The sequence below is a fragment of the Marmota marmota genome, unplaced genomic scaffold (assembly GCF_001458135.2).
Source record: "Marmota marmota marmota unplaced genomic scaffold, marMar, whole genome shotgun sequence".
Classification (NCBI taxonomy): Eukaryota; Metazoa; Chordata; class Mammalia; order Rodentia; family Sciuridae; genus Marmota; species Marmota marmota.
In genome coordinates, this window is record NW_026000136.1 from 2,559,570 (window position 1) to 2,575,460 (window position 15,891).

General features: G+C 45.8%; 1 protein-coding gene across 1 annotated transcript in view; it reads right to left on the reverse strand.

The window, feature by feature from the left end:
* The window catches only part of Daglb (diacylglycerol lipase beta), a 30,488-nt gene that overhangs the window by 5,971 nt on the left and 8,626 nt on the right, over positions 1-15,891 (reverse strand). The window contains exons 4-11 of the mRNA XM_015502004.2: positions 15,281-15,539; positions 13,292-13,414; positions 12,283-12,410; positions 10,245-10,371; positions 9,465-9,548; positions 7,720-7,797; positions 3,548-3,628; positions 3,334-3,461 (exon numbers count right to left, since the gene is read on the reverse strand). Coding sequence (XP_015357490.1) covers positions 3,334-3,461; positions 3,548-3,628; positions 7,720-7,797; positions 9,465-9,548; positions 10,245-10,371; positions 12,283-12,410; positions 13,292-13,414; positions 15,281-15,539 — 1,008 coding nt within the window. The remainder of the gene's footprint in view (positions 1-3,333; positions 3,462-3,547; positions 3,629-7,719; positions 7,798-9,464; positions 9,549-10,244; positions 10,372-12,282; positions 12,411-13,291; positions 13,415-15,280; positions 15,540-15,891) is intronic.

Sequence of the window (15,891 nt, forward strand, 5' to 3'; positions counted from 1 at the left end):
AAAAAATTCTCTTTCTTTAAAAAAAAAAAAAAAAAAAAGATTATGCTGTTGAAGTTAAAGGAATAAAAATGAGGCACAAGAGCAGGTATAATAGCTGCCTTTAAGAAGAGGGCCGGGGCTGGGGCTCAGTGGCAGAGCGCTTGCCTAGCACTTGTGAGACACTGGGTTTGACCCTCAGCACCATATAAAAAAGTAAATAAAAAAAAAAAGTTGAAGAAGATATGCTTGATATATGATAATAATGAAAAGTAAAAAATCAGACATAGTTACTTCTGGAATGAAAGAAAGGACATTTTTGAGGGAACAGGATGGAAACTAAATTTCTCTGAAGGTATCTGCTCTGTAGGGTTGTCTCTGGAACCATGTTAACATTTTGTTAATGTAATAATTAACATAATTAGAACATAATCAAATAACACAAATAATCTCTAAAATCAAAAGCCAAATGAGATACATGAATCAGTTATTTCAAGTGACTTTAAACAACTGCAATTTGATCGTATATCCCTAGCAGGGGTAGATCCTATGAACAAACTAACTGCAAAGAACTCTGGAGCTACTTCTGATACTCACACTGTTGGAAACTACATTAGTGTTACTATTCTCAATCCCTGATCTCTGTGTTTATACACACACACAGGAGAAGGGTTTGAACAAAACCATTTCCTGCCTCTTTCTGCTGAAAGGAGCCACAACTGACCCTGCATTAGTCCTGTTTCCCACAATAGGAACTGACACTCCTTGAAGTATGATTGATTCCAAATCTGAACAGAGAAAAAAAAACATTAAGGCCATTTTAAGCCCAAAAGTTTAGGAGAGTTTGTTTTATCAGAAAGTTGAGAAAACTAGCCAACACCTGGGGTTGGTCAGAGGCTGGAGAAACCAATCTGAAGGGACTCCCCGTGGCTGTGGCCGTGGCCAGGACAGCTCATATGTTGACAGGCTAAGGAGTCAATGTGGCCAGGGACTGTTTCCCAGCAGTGCTAGGTGGAAAGATCCCAGCATTTATGTATCTCTCTTGAATTTCCTGTATGAACTACGTACCTCAAAGTAAGCGATATTTGCAGATAGGTTTTTAAATTTTCAACTAATTAACAGAGAAGGAATAACAGAAGCAGGCTATCACCATTTTACAACCTCCAATAAAAACCAAATCTCAGTAATAATCGTTAGGGCTAATGTCATGGGAGGCAAGCAGACACAGCACAGCTGCTGAGGCAATGCAACAGGAAGCACATCCCATGATGTCATACGGACAGGAAGTGCACCCTGAATCTGATCAAATCCTTCAGTACCATTTTCAAAGAACTACAAACAACCTAGGTGAGATAGATAATGTTCAATGGCACTATGGATATATATCCAAAAGGGGACAAGTTCTTCAGCACACATGATGTGGTTTCTTCAACAAATACAGGAGAGAGGGGAAAAATCTGTACGTTAAAAGACACAGGTACAGCCGGGCACAGTGGAGCACGTCTATAATCCCAGTGGCTCGGGAGGCTGAGGCAGGTGGATTGCGAGTTCAAAGCCAGCCTCAGCAAAAGTGAGGCGTTAAGCAACTCACTGAGACCTTGTCTCTAAATAAAATACAAAATAGGACTGGGGATGTGGCTCAGTTGTCAAGTGCCCTTGAGTTCAGTCCTTGGAACCCATCTCCCTCCAAAAAACGACAGTTGCAAGGCAAATGCACCATATACAATGTAAGAAACTTGTTTTGGATCCTAATACAGACAAACCAATTGTAAAACATTTAGGAGACAGCTGGGGAAATGTGATTCTATTACTAGATATTAAGACATTATTAAAAAGAATTAAAGCTGGGTGGCTGGGTGCAGTGGAGCATGTGCCTGCAATTCCAGTTACTCAAGAGACTGCAGCTGTAGGATCACAAGTCTGAGACCAGCCTGGTCAACTTGGTGAGACCCCATCTCAAAAAATAAAAAGGGCTGGGGATGTAGCTCAGTAGTAGAGTGCCCCTGGTTCAATCCCCAGTTCACCCCCCAAAACAAAACAAAATTACCAAGCCCTTTATCTTTTCTTCTTTCTTTTCTTTCTTTTTTTTTTTTTTTTTAGAGTTTTATAGTTACATGGAAATCANTTTTTTTTTTTTTTTTTTTTTTTTTTTTTAGAGTTTTATAGTTACATGGAAATCAGTTTCAGTTTGTGATCCCCCTTTTCTCAGCCCCTAACCCCTTTATCTTTTACTTATATTAGGGTTATTTACAGATAAAATGATATGCTCTCTCAGATTTGCTTCCAAGTTAACTCAGCTGTGGGGGACGTGGGAAGTAGGGTGAAGGTACATAAAAAGATGAGCCATATGTTGATAGATTATTGTACTGAAGCTAATTAAATAGAAGCTCACACAATGAACTCTCTCTACATGAATTTTTGGGATGAGGTTTCAGGCCCACCTTAAACTCCTAGGCTCAAGTAACCCCCCACTTGCCTCAGCCTCGTGGTAGCTGGGACAACAGGCACATACCACTGTACCAGCTATGCTCCCTACTCTGAGTTTTTAATTTTATTTAAAAAATTGTAGGGGCTGGAGTGTAGCTCAGTGGTAGAGCACTTGCCTACTACATCTAGGCCCTGGGTTCCATCCCTAGCACTGGGAGGGGGGGGGAAATAAAGGATCTTTTATCTCTTCACTTTTCTATATTTTCCCAGTTTTCTATAATTAGGCACAAGGCCCTTTTTTATTCTCTTATTTTTTATTCTTAATTTGTCTTTTTTTTTTTTTTAACTGTGGTACAATTAAAAAAAATAATCAGGGTGAAAGGTTACAGAGGACAGTCCAATCAGAATAATGAATCAGCAAAGAAAAATACTTTGCAAATTCATAAGAATGTCATTATTTATCCAGATCCATAGAATGTACACGTCCAAGAGACTCCCTAACACAAACTACGGATACTAGGTGACAGAGATGTGACAATGTAGGTTTATCAGAGGTGACAGGTGACAGCTGGGGGTGCTGACAATGGGGGAGGCTTGCAAGTGTGGGGGAGACAGGGACTTTCTGTACCTTTGCTTAATTCAGCTGTGAACCCAAATCTGCTCTAAAAAATAGTCTATTATAAAATGAATCTTGGATTTACATCATTTCAGCTCAGGAGGCTAAAGCGGGAGGATCAAGTTCAAAGTTAGCCTCAGCAATTTAGTGAGGCCCGAAGCAACGTAGTAAGACCCTGTCTCAAAAAAGGGCTGGGGATGTGACTCAGTGGTTAAGCACCTCTGGGTTCAATCCCTGGTTCCCCAAAAAAGATAAGTGGACCAGACAGCTTGTGGGCAGCCCCTGTTAAGCGCTGGACAGTTTTATGGCATTACCTTAACAGCCCTCGGGGCGGGGAGAAGGCATAGGCCCGGACTTGGGGGTAGGAGCTCCGGAGCATGATGGCCAACAGGGCAGCTGCTCCTGCGCCCAGGCTGTGCCCCACCACAACCAGCCGGTATTCCTGGAGGACGAAGAGCAGAGTGAGTAACTGCGAACAACAACACAAGGCTAATGACAGGGGAAGGAAAGAACGAAACAGGATCTCACGGGAGCGACGCTGAATGCTTGGCTCAGAATCCCATCATTGATGAGTCGTCGGTAAATGTATCTGGCAGCCTGAGCAATGCCCTGAAACAGACAAGCAGGTCAGCACGGCTCACACACAGGACCCCACAGTGTGCACTCACTGCTGACTCCCTAATGACCTCCCCAACGGGACCCGACCCAGTGGTCAGGGGCCCTACTGTTCTCTGCTGCCTTCCTGGCACCTGGGCCAGACCCTGGCATGAAACAGGTGCTCACTACATACATAGTCTATTATAAAATGAATTAAAAAAATAATCAGTACGCCCCAGGTGTGGGAGGCCAACCTTACACGTGACTGAGTCACACTCCCCGGCTGGGTGCTGAGGTGCTCAGTCACAGAAATGTGGCAGAGCTTTCCCCACCCTTCTTGGGTCTGAGGGTCGGTGTCTTGTGCCTGGGTGTGTCTTGCTACAGCCCCATGAGTGAAGCTACGCTCACCTGTTCCTTTGTAATACAACCCCTTGCCCTGTGTTTTTTTGTTTTTTTTTTTTTTTTTAAAGAGAGAGAGAGAGAGAATTTTTTTAATATTTATTTTTTAGTTTTCGGCGGACACAACATCTTTGTTTGTATGTGGTGTTGAGGATCGAACCCGGGCTGCACGCATGCCAGGCGAGTGCACTACTGCTTGAGCCACATCCCCAGCCCCGACCCCTTGCCCTGTTTAGGATAGAATCTTCCATGGAAGGGCCTTGTGTGTGTGTCCCCTTCTCTTATTGTACCTTTGGGTACGGCCTACCCAGGTGTCAGTCAACCTGCTGACAGTGGACATCATGAAGATAGACTCAGCCCCCTGAAACCTGACACCTTGCCTCATTTGAATAGCTTCTCCTCAGCGAGTGCTCTTGCTCTCTCTCTCTTTCTGCGGACCTTTAAGATCAGAGGAGCCATCACAGCGACCCCAAAGAAAAAGATATCTGTGTCTCTTGTGTGGTTATTTTGCGCAGCCCAGTTAGCCCAGTCCAACTGGAGTGACCCCTGAGCCTTCTAGTCACAAGAACAGAAACCAGCACCCAGGAGCACCCTCCCACGCCTGCACATATACTTCTGCAGCTTCCACTGTGGCTACCTGGTGCTTTGCTGTGCGGACCTGCTGCAGTTTACTTCAGCCAAGTTCCTGTGGTTGGTCAGATTTTGATCATAAATGACTGACCACTTCTGAACAATGTTAAAGCTTACAATACAGTTATTTTTTAGTTTTATTTTTGGTACTGGGGATTGAACCCAGGGATGCTTAACCACTGAGCCACATCCCCAGCCCTTTTTATTTTTTATTTTGAGATAGGGTCTTGCTAAGCTGCTGAGGCAGGCTGAGACCCTCCAGTCTCAGCCTTCTGAGTCACTGGGATTACAGGTGTGTCATGTCTAGCTACAATACAGTCCTTAACCAATGACACTGAGTATTCCCTGGCTCTACAAAGGCCAAAAAAAAAAAAAGTTCGTCAAAAGTGAGTTCTAGGAAGTTCAGGTTTGGGCTTAACTTCAAAGAATAAATTTTAAAACTTTCTAACAAATACAGCTATTTAGCTATTTTACATCAGAGGCTCCTTGAATTATGCAGTCCCAACAGAGGAGACAACCCTACTGGCCAGTCCACTTGTGGACAGTTTCTCTGCCAGGCCCCAGACAAGAGGGCCTTGCCCTGTCCTTGTATGGCTCACAGTCTATGAGGAGGAGGGAAGGGGATCTGTTATAAGATGGGAGACTGATTGTGATCATCTCTACAACAGCTGCAAATACGATTGCGTAATGTGCTAATTCTGCAAGCAGAACACCACACAGGATAGATCAATCGGAAGCTCTGACACTCTGTGCCCTTTCAGACAGGGTTTCCTGACCCCAACTCCAGACTGCCACATGGTTCCCTCTAGGCACTGTTTATCAGGTTCCTACCCTTGGCCAGTTCTGCACACAGAGCCAAAGAGACTGTGGCCCACGGTGGCTGCGGGTGAGCATCCCTGGCACGTGGTAACAAGGGAATGCCGAGATGGCTCCCAGAGGCACGGGGCTGGGCTCTGACCACTGAGGACAGCGGCAGGGCCAAGAGCAGAGAGTAGGCCTGGGGCAGCGGCGCCCCAGCCGGAATACGAACTATACTGGAGATGGCAACTGGTGTGAGGCAGAGGCCTCTGCTCGTGGTCACAGAAAGCCTTTCTCTGAAAAGAGCCCATGAGTTCTGAAGGCCTCCTGGGCTCCCTGAGGTGTTCAAAGTTCTTTACACACACAATAACAGTTAAACTGCAGTCTTTTGTGAATTGATGCACAAAAGGACAGCTAAAGGTTAAAGAAAAAATTCCCACTGGGAGTGTCGCTCCGGGGCAGAGTGCTTGCCCAGCCCGCTTGAGGCCCGGGTTCGGTGCACAGCCCACACTCACACATATACTCGTCGATTTTAAAGTGATGACTACAGAAGTAGCACCTGTTCATACCAAGGATATAAAAGCAAGTCAAGTCCTTGCCTTCCTCTGACCTTTGGAAGTAAGTCATCCCAACTTTCCCTAAATGTTAACAAACTGCTCTGCAAACGTCATGAGTCATCAGGGAAATGCCAACCAAAACTACAGTGAGATGCCGCTTCACACCTCCCAGGACAGCTATCATCAAAGCCTGCAAATAATAAGTGCTGACGAGGACGCAGAGAAAATGTAAAATGCCGCAGCCACTGTGGAGCTCACTTGTGCTTCCTCACCTTCAAACACAGGATCACCACACAACCCAGCAACTGCGCTCCGAGGTACCAACCCCAAGATTGAAATGAAAGGAGGAACTTGAACAGATGTTTGCATACCCATGTTCACAGCCATACTAGTCACAACAGCCAAAGGTGGACACACCTCAAGTGTCCACGGGCGGGTGAGTGGGTAGACGAAGCGAGCACAGCCGTACGATGCACAATTGTGAAGATTTAAAAAGAATGAAATTTCGATACATTCCACAATGTGGACGGACCCTGAACACTGTACTAAGTGAAAGAAGTCAATTGCAAAAGGGCAAACCTGGACGAATCCACCTACGTGAGGTTCCTAGAACACACAAATCCAAGGAGACTACATAGGACAGAGGTTACCAGGGGCTGCAGAGGGGGCTGTTAGTGTTTAATGCGCACAGAGTTTATGGTGGGGATGATAAAAAATTCTGGGTAGAGGGCTGGGGCTGTAGCTCAGTAGTAGAGCACTTGCGTAGCATGCGTGAGGCACTGGGTTCGATCCTCAGCACCACATAGAAATAAACAAGTAAAATAAAGGCATGCTGTCCATCTACAACTACAAAAAAAATATTAAAAAAAAAAAAATCCTGGGTAGAGATAATGGTGATGGGTACACAGCATTATGCAAACACTTAATGCCACTGAACTGTACATTTACCAATGGTTAAAATTAGTCAGGTGTGGTGGTTCATGCCCCTAACCCCAGCAGCTTGGGAGGCTGAGGCAGGAGGATCACAAGCTGAAAGCCAGCCTCAGCAACTCAGCAAAACCCTTTATAAAAAAATAAAAAGGGCTGGGGATGTGGTTCAGTGGCAAATTGCCTCTGGGTTCAATCCCCTGTACCCAAAATATAAAACAAATGGTTAACATAACAAATATTATGTATATTATTATGTATATTTCACTATCACTAAAGAAATGAAAAAAAATAGAACACTGTAAGCATGGTTTAAAAACCTAAGGCTGTGCTCCGCGCGTGGGGGCTTCTTTGTCCCATCAGGTGGTGCTCCTGTGCCCTACCCCACGGCACAGTGAGAAACGGAGGCCCTGGCTCCTGACACATCCACAGAGAACTTGTGAGATGGTGTGCGGCACTGCCAAGGCGTCCCTGCCTCTGTGGCAGGAGCTCTTTCTCTGCTGCTCTGTATTGCACAAGAGCTTTGTCACCGTGACAGTGGACTTTAATTAAGAGGGAAGGAAAGCCACAGCGTTTCTGGCTAACACGCCCAGTCTGACACTCCAATAACTATGTGGCTTCAGTAAGTTACTCTGCCTCTTTGACCCAGTTTCTAAAACACATATACACACGCCGCCTGTAGGTCTGGTGAGGGGACCGCAACAGTAAGAACTAGCACTTGCTGTGCGCGGCAGCTGGCATATGGTGACTGTCACTCCATTAGCGCTGACAGAACCTGCGACCCCACTGTACCTTGTGTGCCACACAGTCCTGCACCTCGGCCTCCAGGTGGAGGCTCTCGCTCTCTGCAGACAGATCGGTGAGGATGTCCTATAAAAAAGGCACAGACAGGAGAAGTGTCAGGCTGTGGCGTGCACTCATGTCCTCTGAGGGATAGTGGGTGGCAGGCTCCTGGTCAGATTGCTTAGAAGGGACCCTGGGATGCTTGACCTCAGCAGAAATGCCCACGAGTCAGGCAGGCCCTGAGGCCTTGAGGGCAGCAGCTTGGAACAAGCATGTACCTGAAGGGACTGTGGGTATATCCAAGTCATCCTATACCCAACAGACTGTACAGAGTCCACAGACCCTCAGAGCACAGAGCCTGTACCAGGTTTTTTTTTTTTTTTATCTTATTTTTTTGGTACCAGAAATTGAACTCAGGGGCACTCAGCCACTGAGCCACTGAGCCACATCCCCAGCCCTATTTTATATTTTATTTAGAGACAGGGTCTCACTGAGATGCTTAGTAACTCCATGTTGCTGAGGCTGGCTTTGAATTTGCGATCCTCCTGCCTCAGCCTCCTGAGCTGCTGGGATTATAGGCAGGTGCCACCATGCCCAGCTGTATCAGGGTTTTGAACAAAGCACTGCTCCTATCCTGAGGCCCACAGTCAAGAGCTAAACTCTGGCTGCTTGCTGGGATGAGGCTCCACACCTACACTGTACAAAGCCCCTCAGGTGATTTGCATGGGCTTCATACTAAAAGCAGCAGGAAGCATGGGCAGTTTTTGAAAAGGATGGGAAAGGACACACTGGGAAGATGAGAGCCGAGACAGGGATGGAGATGGGACCTTTCCACTGTAAGAAGAGGCCTGGACAGAATGAGGGCCATGGTGCTGGGAACGGAAGACATGGCCAGAGGTCTGGGCTAGAACTTCACACAGAATGGACTGGGCAGTGACCAGAGAAAGCAAGGACAACTCCACTGTTTCTTCAGGAGCAACTGGGGTTGCTGGCAGAATGGACATAAACAGGAAGTCCTGAGGAAGCTCAGGCCTGGGAGGGGGGAGGGTCCTGGGAGACCCAGATGGCCTCGAAGGTGCAAGTATGGGGTGCTGGGAACCAGGTGCGGGCACCCCAGAGTTGGTCCACAGCAGAAGAGGGCTGAGGGCACAAGCTGTGGAGTCTCAGTACATTTTATGGGTCAGCAGATAAGTATGAGGAAGTGAGAGAGAGGAGCAGTCAAGAAGGAACTGGAAAGCACGCGGAGAGGGAAGAAACGCTGCTCTGGGATGGGGAACACGGGAGGGGCCGCTGGGCAGGGGGAGACCAAGGGGGCCTACAGCTGCCTGGGGACTGGCAAGAGGACTGGGCCAGTGAGGAACCGGAAGAGGAACTTGGGAAGCATCATGTGACTTTCAACAGCAAGACTCAACTAGTCCTCTCTGGCTATGGGCACAGATTTGAGGGGACGGTCCCTTGGGTTTGGGGCCTTGGCCACATATCCAGGCAAGTTTCAGATGGGGAACTAAACAGGTGCTCCTCTCAGAGCCCCCCTAGATGGGGACATCTCTGCTCCCAACAATCCCACAGTGTTTTGAAAAGGGAGCATTTCACAATTCTGGATTTGCTTCCGCATTTTCTGTCGGGGCGTTTCCCTGTGGTTTTGCTGTTGCCTAACAATGTTTCCTTCATTTTGAGCGCGGGTGCCTAGCTGATCTGTACTCCCTGCTCCCAGCACAGTCCCCCCCGTCTAATTTGTCAGGGTCCAGTGTTACCTGGAGAGACATGGTCCCTCTCACAGCGACCACGACAGCCTCCTTCCTGTGATCCAGAGCCACCAAGAAGGGCAGCTCATACACCTGAAGGATGAGAAACAGTGTGAGGCCTACATAATGGAAACATGCAGCTAACAATACAAAGTTAGAACATGTCTGCATCCCTTACAATTGCCACAAGAAACCTGGAGGAAACACATCCACCTCGTCCTCACCAGCCAGGGCTCCACTTGACACTACACACCAAAGGCCTTCATTAAACACTCAACTGTCATGACCAGCGGTTTTCTTTCTTAGCCTCTCTCACCCCTGCCAGTAGGTCAAATCTACTGTGCAGCTCCCTGGTGGGTTCAAGGCTCACTTCACCTCCCTCATCTGGGTCCCGGCACCACTGATTGTTCATTCGATGGATAAATTCAGTCTTGTGCTGAGCAGCTACAGGCCAGCCCTGGAGGCCAGGACCACAGGTGCTAGCCACAAGATTCTCAGGCTGCACTATCCTGTCACCTACTGGAGTCAGGTGAGACAGCATGGTATCTCTGATGAACCCTGGTTGTTCTACCTTGTGTTAAACCTGGGTTTTAAACCTGGATCCATGGACCTGTGTGGGATTCGGGGTGGGGGGGTGGGGGTGGTGTCTGTGAACTCCTGAAATAGTACACAAGATTTGGGGTGAGTGTGTGTCTCTGAATTATATAAAGGATAATTCCTAATTCCCATTGGAATCTCAAAGGACTCTAGGATGCAAAATTAGTTAAGAGCCCCTGTTTGATACTGCACCTTGTCATGAAAGCTTATGTGAATGAAGTCTCTGTATTGTAGCCTCGTCGTTTGCAGGATGGAGCTGAAATGGCAGTTGAGCTGATCACCTCCAACCAAGTCATATTCTGTTGTTCTGCTTCTGCAACTAAAAAGAGGGCAAAGAGGTTACTGTGCCAACCTGAACCCTTACCAGGAGTTTGATACGGTCATATTTTCCCAGGAAAAAAGAACTAAAGCTGACAATTTCCAGGACATCCTGGCTAACAGAGAATGGCATGCACGCACTCATTCACCCACTAATTTTGCAGTACTGGGGACTAACCCAGGGGCACTCTACCACTGAGCCACACCCCCAGTTCTTTTTATTTTTTTATTTTGAGACAGAGTCTTGCTAAGTTGCCAAGACTGGCTTTGAACTGGGATTCTCCTTCCTTAGTCCCCTTAATCACTGGGATTACAGCTATGTGCCAGCCACCCTGCTCAGCTAAATTCACAATTTAACAGACACATCGGGCTGAACTGCATGAAATTGCTATTTTCCCCCAACTCTGTCCACTGAAAAGCCCAGAAGCAATGACACCCAGGAGGGATAGACACACTTAGATCTTGGTTTCTAAATACAACTGCCCACACTGAGAGCAAGGGGAGCCCCGCAGAAACCATTCCAGGGAAAAAGAAGATGAGTATCTTACGTCAGAAATTTAGGAAGTGCTCACAAAGTGATGGGGACATATCAAAAGGACACAGGAGAGTCTACAGGACCTAGGTGTCTGGGACACTTTGAGCACCAAATAAACAATATATGTATTAGAAAATGATTAGCAATGAATCTTAATCCACAGAGTAAAGTCAAAATCTATATGTAAATATTAATAATACGTAATAAAGAAGGAAAAATTCTTCTTTATAGCAGAATGACAACTAATGCAGAAGAAATGGTGAAAAAATCATAATTTTGTAATTATTCTATAAATTACTGATGCACACAAAAATCAATGAATGCCAAAGATACTAGGTGGAAGTTTGGAGAGGAACTAAATATTTAAATGGTCTCAACTGTCTCATTAAAGGAGACTTCTTGTTTCAAATGGAAGGAAAGCACCACTGTCTGTGGCAGAAACTGCCATCAGCACCTGAGCCGAGCGATCAGTGACAACTGCGCCAGGAGAAGGGCAACTGGCCTCATGCGCTCCTGACAGGATGCATCAGGAAGGACACAAAGCACAGCATCCCTGCCCAAAGTCCAAAACCCGATCTACCGCAAGGAAACCATCAGACAAACACAAACAGAGGACCCTTCTACAAACTGTCAAAATTTGGAAGACAAGAGAATGACGGAGGAGCGGTTCCGAGCTGAGGGAGACTATGCAGAAGAGCCGGAGCTGCAGATGGTGCGCAGTGGCACAGCACTCGCCTTCCACGCACGAGGGCTGGGTTCTGTACCCAGCATGCAAACAAAAAAGGGAGCTGTGACAACCACAGTGAAAAGTACCATCCCCAGTGGAGGAAAAATCATGAAGAGGGATATTACCGATTGCAAGTTAGTTAATAATCAGAGATAAACTTCTTCAATTTTATTAGAGGTCTGTAAAAGAATGTCCTGAGAAAATTCAGGCTGAAGTAAAAAAGCATGGAGTAATAAGTAAATCTTGAACGGTTCAGGGAAAAAGAAATATGCCCGTGGAGAGAGGCTGACAGAGTACACATGGGATGAGTCGGAACTGGTGGCTCCAGATAAAGGACTGAGGGATGTCTTTGGTCACCTTTGTTGCTTTTTTTTTTTTTTCCTTCAATACCAGAGATCAAACCCACCAGGGATGCTCTGCCACAAAGATATATCCCCAGCCCTCCCCTTTTTACTTTGAGACAAGGTCTATGTTAAGTTGCCTAGGCTGGCCTTGAACTCAATCCTACCACAGCCTCCTGAGTGGCTGAGATTCTAAGGTGTGTGCCACCATGCTCAACTTGAAAACTTCTGATTTCAAAATAAAACTTTATTTTTTTTTTTTTAAAAGGACAAATGTGGACATGGAAGCCTCACCCCAAACCAACCTACCAGTCACCTCCAATCTTGCACAGTCCTGTAAATGGGTTTCTATAAATGTAGAGAGGCCACCCATAGGCAGCTGCTGCAAACTGCATATAATGATGGCAATTTTCTAATTCTACATCCAAATCAGCTTCCTGTAAGAGAAGGGAAAAAAAAAAGCTTTCATTTAGAGGAACTCATTACAGGGAGGATGAACACACTAAGATCTTAAAACTGAGAACTCTAATTCCTGATTCTTCCCGCTCTTTCCTCACTGACCAGAACTCTCAGAGAACGTCTGCAGGGAAAATCAATCCTTAAATACAGATTAGATGGACCCAAAAACGCAGGGAGTACGGAGGGAGCTAACATCAAAAAGACCGAGGATTCTTCTGACTCCTGCCTGGAGACATTAGCAAGGTTCTCACTGCAAGAGGTACTGCCAAGAAATGGGTGTTTCAGCAAGGAGCAGGGAAACACAAGTAGTCTGTTTGCAGTTTTCACTTTTGAAAGCATAAAAAACTATGGCAGATGGGGCTAGGGCTCAGCAGTAGCGCACTTGCCTGGCATGTGTGAGGCACTGGGTTTGATTCTCAGCACCACATATAAATAAATAAAGGTCTATCAAAACTAAAAAAAAAAAAAAATTAAAAAAATCTATGGCAGAAAACCACCATAAAGCAAATATGAACTATTTCTGCCCCTCAGAGAAGAAAGCAAGCACACCCCAGGAGGTAGGAACCAGGCTCAAGTCCCACCCTAGAAGGAATTTTTCTGGTACACAGAATCCAACAGTGAGTTTCCTAAAACAGAGGGCCTTGAAAACATGATGGATGGTAAATTGGCTGAGAATGGGCTCCCACCTCCTGGACTCCAGATGAGGAGCTGCCTCACAGACAGGTGATAAAGTACAAGCAGAAGCCACAAACTGGATTCAACTGCTATTGAAGTTGCTTGTGGCTAATTGTGTATCTTTGAAGATCAACACAGAGGTGTGAATGTCAAAACTGTCAATCCAACAGAAATTCAGGGTTACCTGGGAGTCCCCTGGGGAGTGGCTGATCACCTCACTAGGCTCCTGGCTGTTGCTCACATTGTCCTGTTGCTGATGGAGAAGGGCGAGACCCGCCGCGATGTCGCTGGGCACCAGATCTGTGTCCTGGGAAAGAAATCAAAATGGCCTGTCATTAAAACCCAGCAGGAACTACCCAGTAACTCCTTAAAATTCATTTTACACCGTTCACAGGCACATGTGGACACACATAGATATAATGACATGTACAAGTCACTGAAGAAGCAATTTCCTTGTAGGACTCTCTATATATGTGAGTTTAATATTTTTTCATATCTTGTTCTCAGACAAACCTACGATTAATCGTTTTAAAACTTCCACTTCAAGTGACTTAACTATTTCTAGTCTATTTTAAATCTTTTATAAAGTCGAGGAGTAAATGGGTAAATCCTCCACCATTTTAGTAATGCACAATTTGAACCCAAGTTTATACCATCATTTCAAGTTGGTGTGAAAGTTTTTTTAAAAAGTATTTTTTTAGTTGTAAATGGACACAATATCTTTATTTTATGTATTTATTTTAATGTGGTGCTGAGGATCAATCCTAGTGCCTCATGCATGCGAGGCAAGTGCTCTACCACTGAGCCACAACCCCAGCCCCGCTGTGAAAGTTTTGTTAAAACACAGTCTACAGCAGAGATTTACGAGGCTGAATGTATGCTTACTGAGTGCAGCATACAGTAAAAGAAACCCCAAACAAGAAAAGCAACAGAGCTGTCCTCTGGAGTCTGACCTTACCCCTTACCCTTTTTCTTCAGGACAGATATGGAGGAGCAGAAGTCCTCTACCAACAGCAGGCACTTCTAGCACACAAGAAAGGACCATGTACTGGTCACTGGGCCTCTGGGTCATCAGTTCTGCCTATGATGAAGAATAAGAAATCCTGAGAATATCCAGCTTCTCTTCTTCCTCCTTCTAAATATCTTTAGATATTGGTTGAAGCACTCCTTCAAGATTCAGGGGAACACCCTTCTCTAATCCCCTTGAGGCTGCTGTGGCCTGGTGTCAGGCTCTGGGGCCAGCCCTGAATAGTACAAAGTCGGGTACCACTGAGAAGCGAGAGAGAGAGACAGGAAGGTATGGAGGATGTCGACACTTTTCCTCCTTACTTGGTCTCAATACAGAAAATAACAGCAGTTTATCAGAGAACATTACATGAAAAGACAAAATCACACACCAAATACGAAAGAAAAACAAATATTTTCAAATCAGTAGAAGGCTCTAGAATGACATTCTTTTGTACCGCAACACTTCAAGCTTTCTTTCAAAAGTAGAGTAGTCTATCATTTCTATCATGGTATGAAGTGGTAAGAAATCACAGGTATTACCCTGGATGCATGACTCTGCCTATACAGGTAGGTATCCACTGAGTCAGCTGGACAGAGGATGTATAAGAAGACAACTAGAAAATCATTCTCGAAATGTACAGCTTCCTTATTTAGTTCCTTAAAAATGAATTCAAGATCTTGACAGTATAAACTGGGCACAGTGAAACACACCTGTAATCACAGCTATTCAGGAAGCCGAGGCAGAAGGATCAAAAGTTCGAGGATAGACTTGGCAACTTAGTGAGACCCTGCCTCAAACATAAAATAAAGAGGGCTGGGGATATGGCTCAGTGGTAGAGCACTTTCCTAGTGTGTGTGAGGCCCTGGGTTCCATCTGCAGTATTGGGAAAAAACCCTCAACAATGCAATGAACAGGTGTAATGACAGGACGCACCTGACCAGCAAGATAGGGTCTGAGAAAGCCTGGCCCCTGCAGTTAATGGCTCCCCAGAGCATTCATCCCAGACACAGTGTCTGCCCCCAGCCCCATGCCCAAAGGTTCCAGGTTCTCAAATGCCACTTTGGAAGACTAGGGGGCTCAGCTCAAGATGCAGTGCGCTCATCTTCACAGAGAAGCATTTACTGAAACAGAAGAAAGAGACCAAACCATATCCCTTCAGCTTACTGAAAAGTAGGTTGAGAAAAGCTCTGCCGTACTCGAAAAAGCAACTCGAGTATGGTCGTCTTTCCCAATGCAACAGCACAAGAACTTGATTCTGGTTTCCCACACGCTTGTAGCTGCTGTCTTGAGGCCATTAAGTAACTGGCTTGAATCATTACTATCCAGGTGACTGGGACCAGCCGAGGAATATGGGGCCATTTTCCCCCCCAGTGGGTCAAAGACAATGATAATGGTGACCACCGTGGCGGCGATGATGATCCAACTGCAAAACAGAGAGTGGAAAAGGCTCAGTGACGGTGGGCCCCACCTCCAGATGGCTCAGCCCCTGCATCTCTACAGAGGTGCTCCTTCCTGAAGAGGATGTGGATTTTCCAGATCCTGACTGAGGTGAGCAACTCAGTTCTTCAAGAAAGTTCCTCATTGCTAACCCAGGCCCCATAAAGATTAGAGTAGTAAAAATAAAGAAACAAAGGAAACAGAACTATTTGGTGGGCAGAGCTGCAGTATGAACACAGAAGCAGCTGGAACTAGCTCTTCACAGCACTACCTTTATCAAAAGAATTTCCATATAGTGCGCTATCCCATAGTTCCTTTGTTCACGTGTTTACATATTT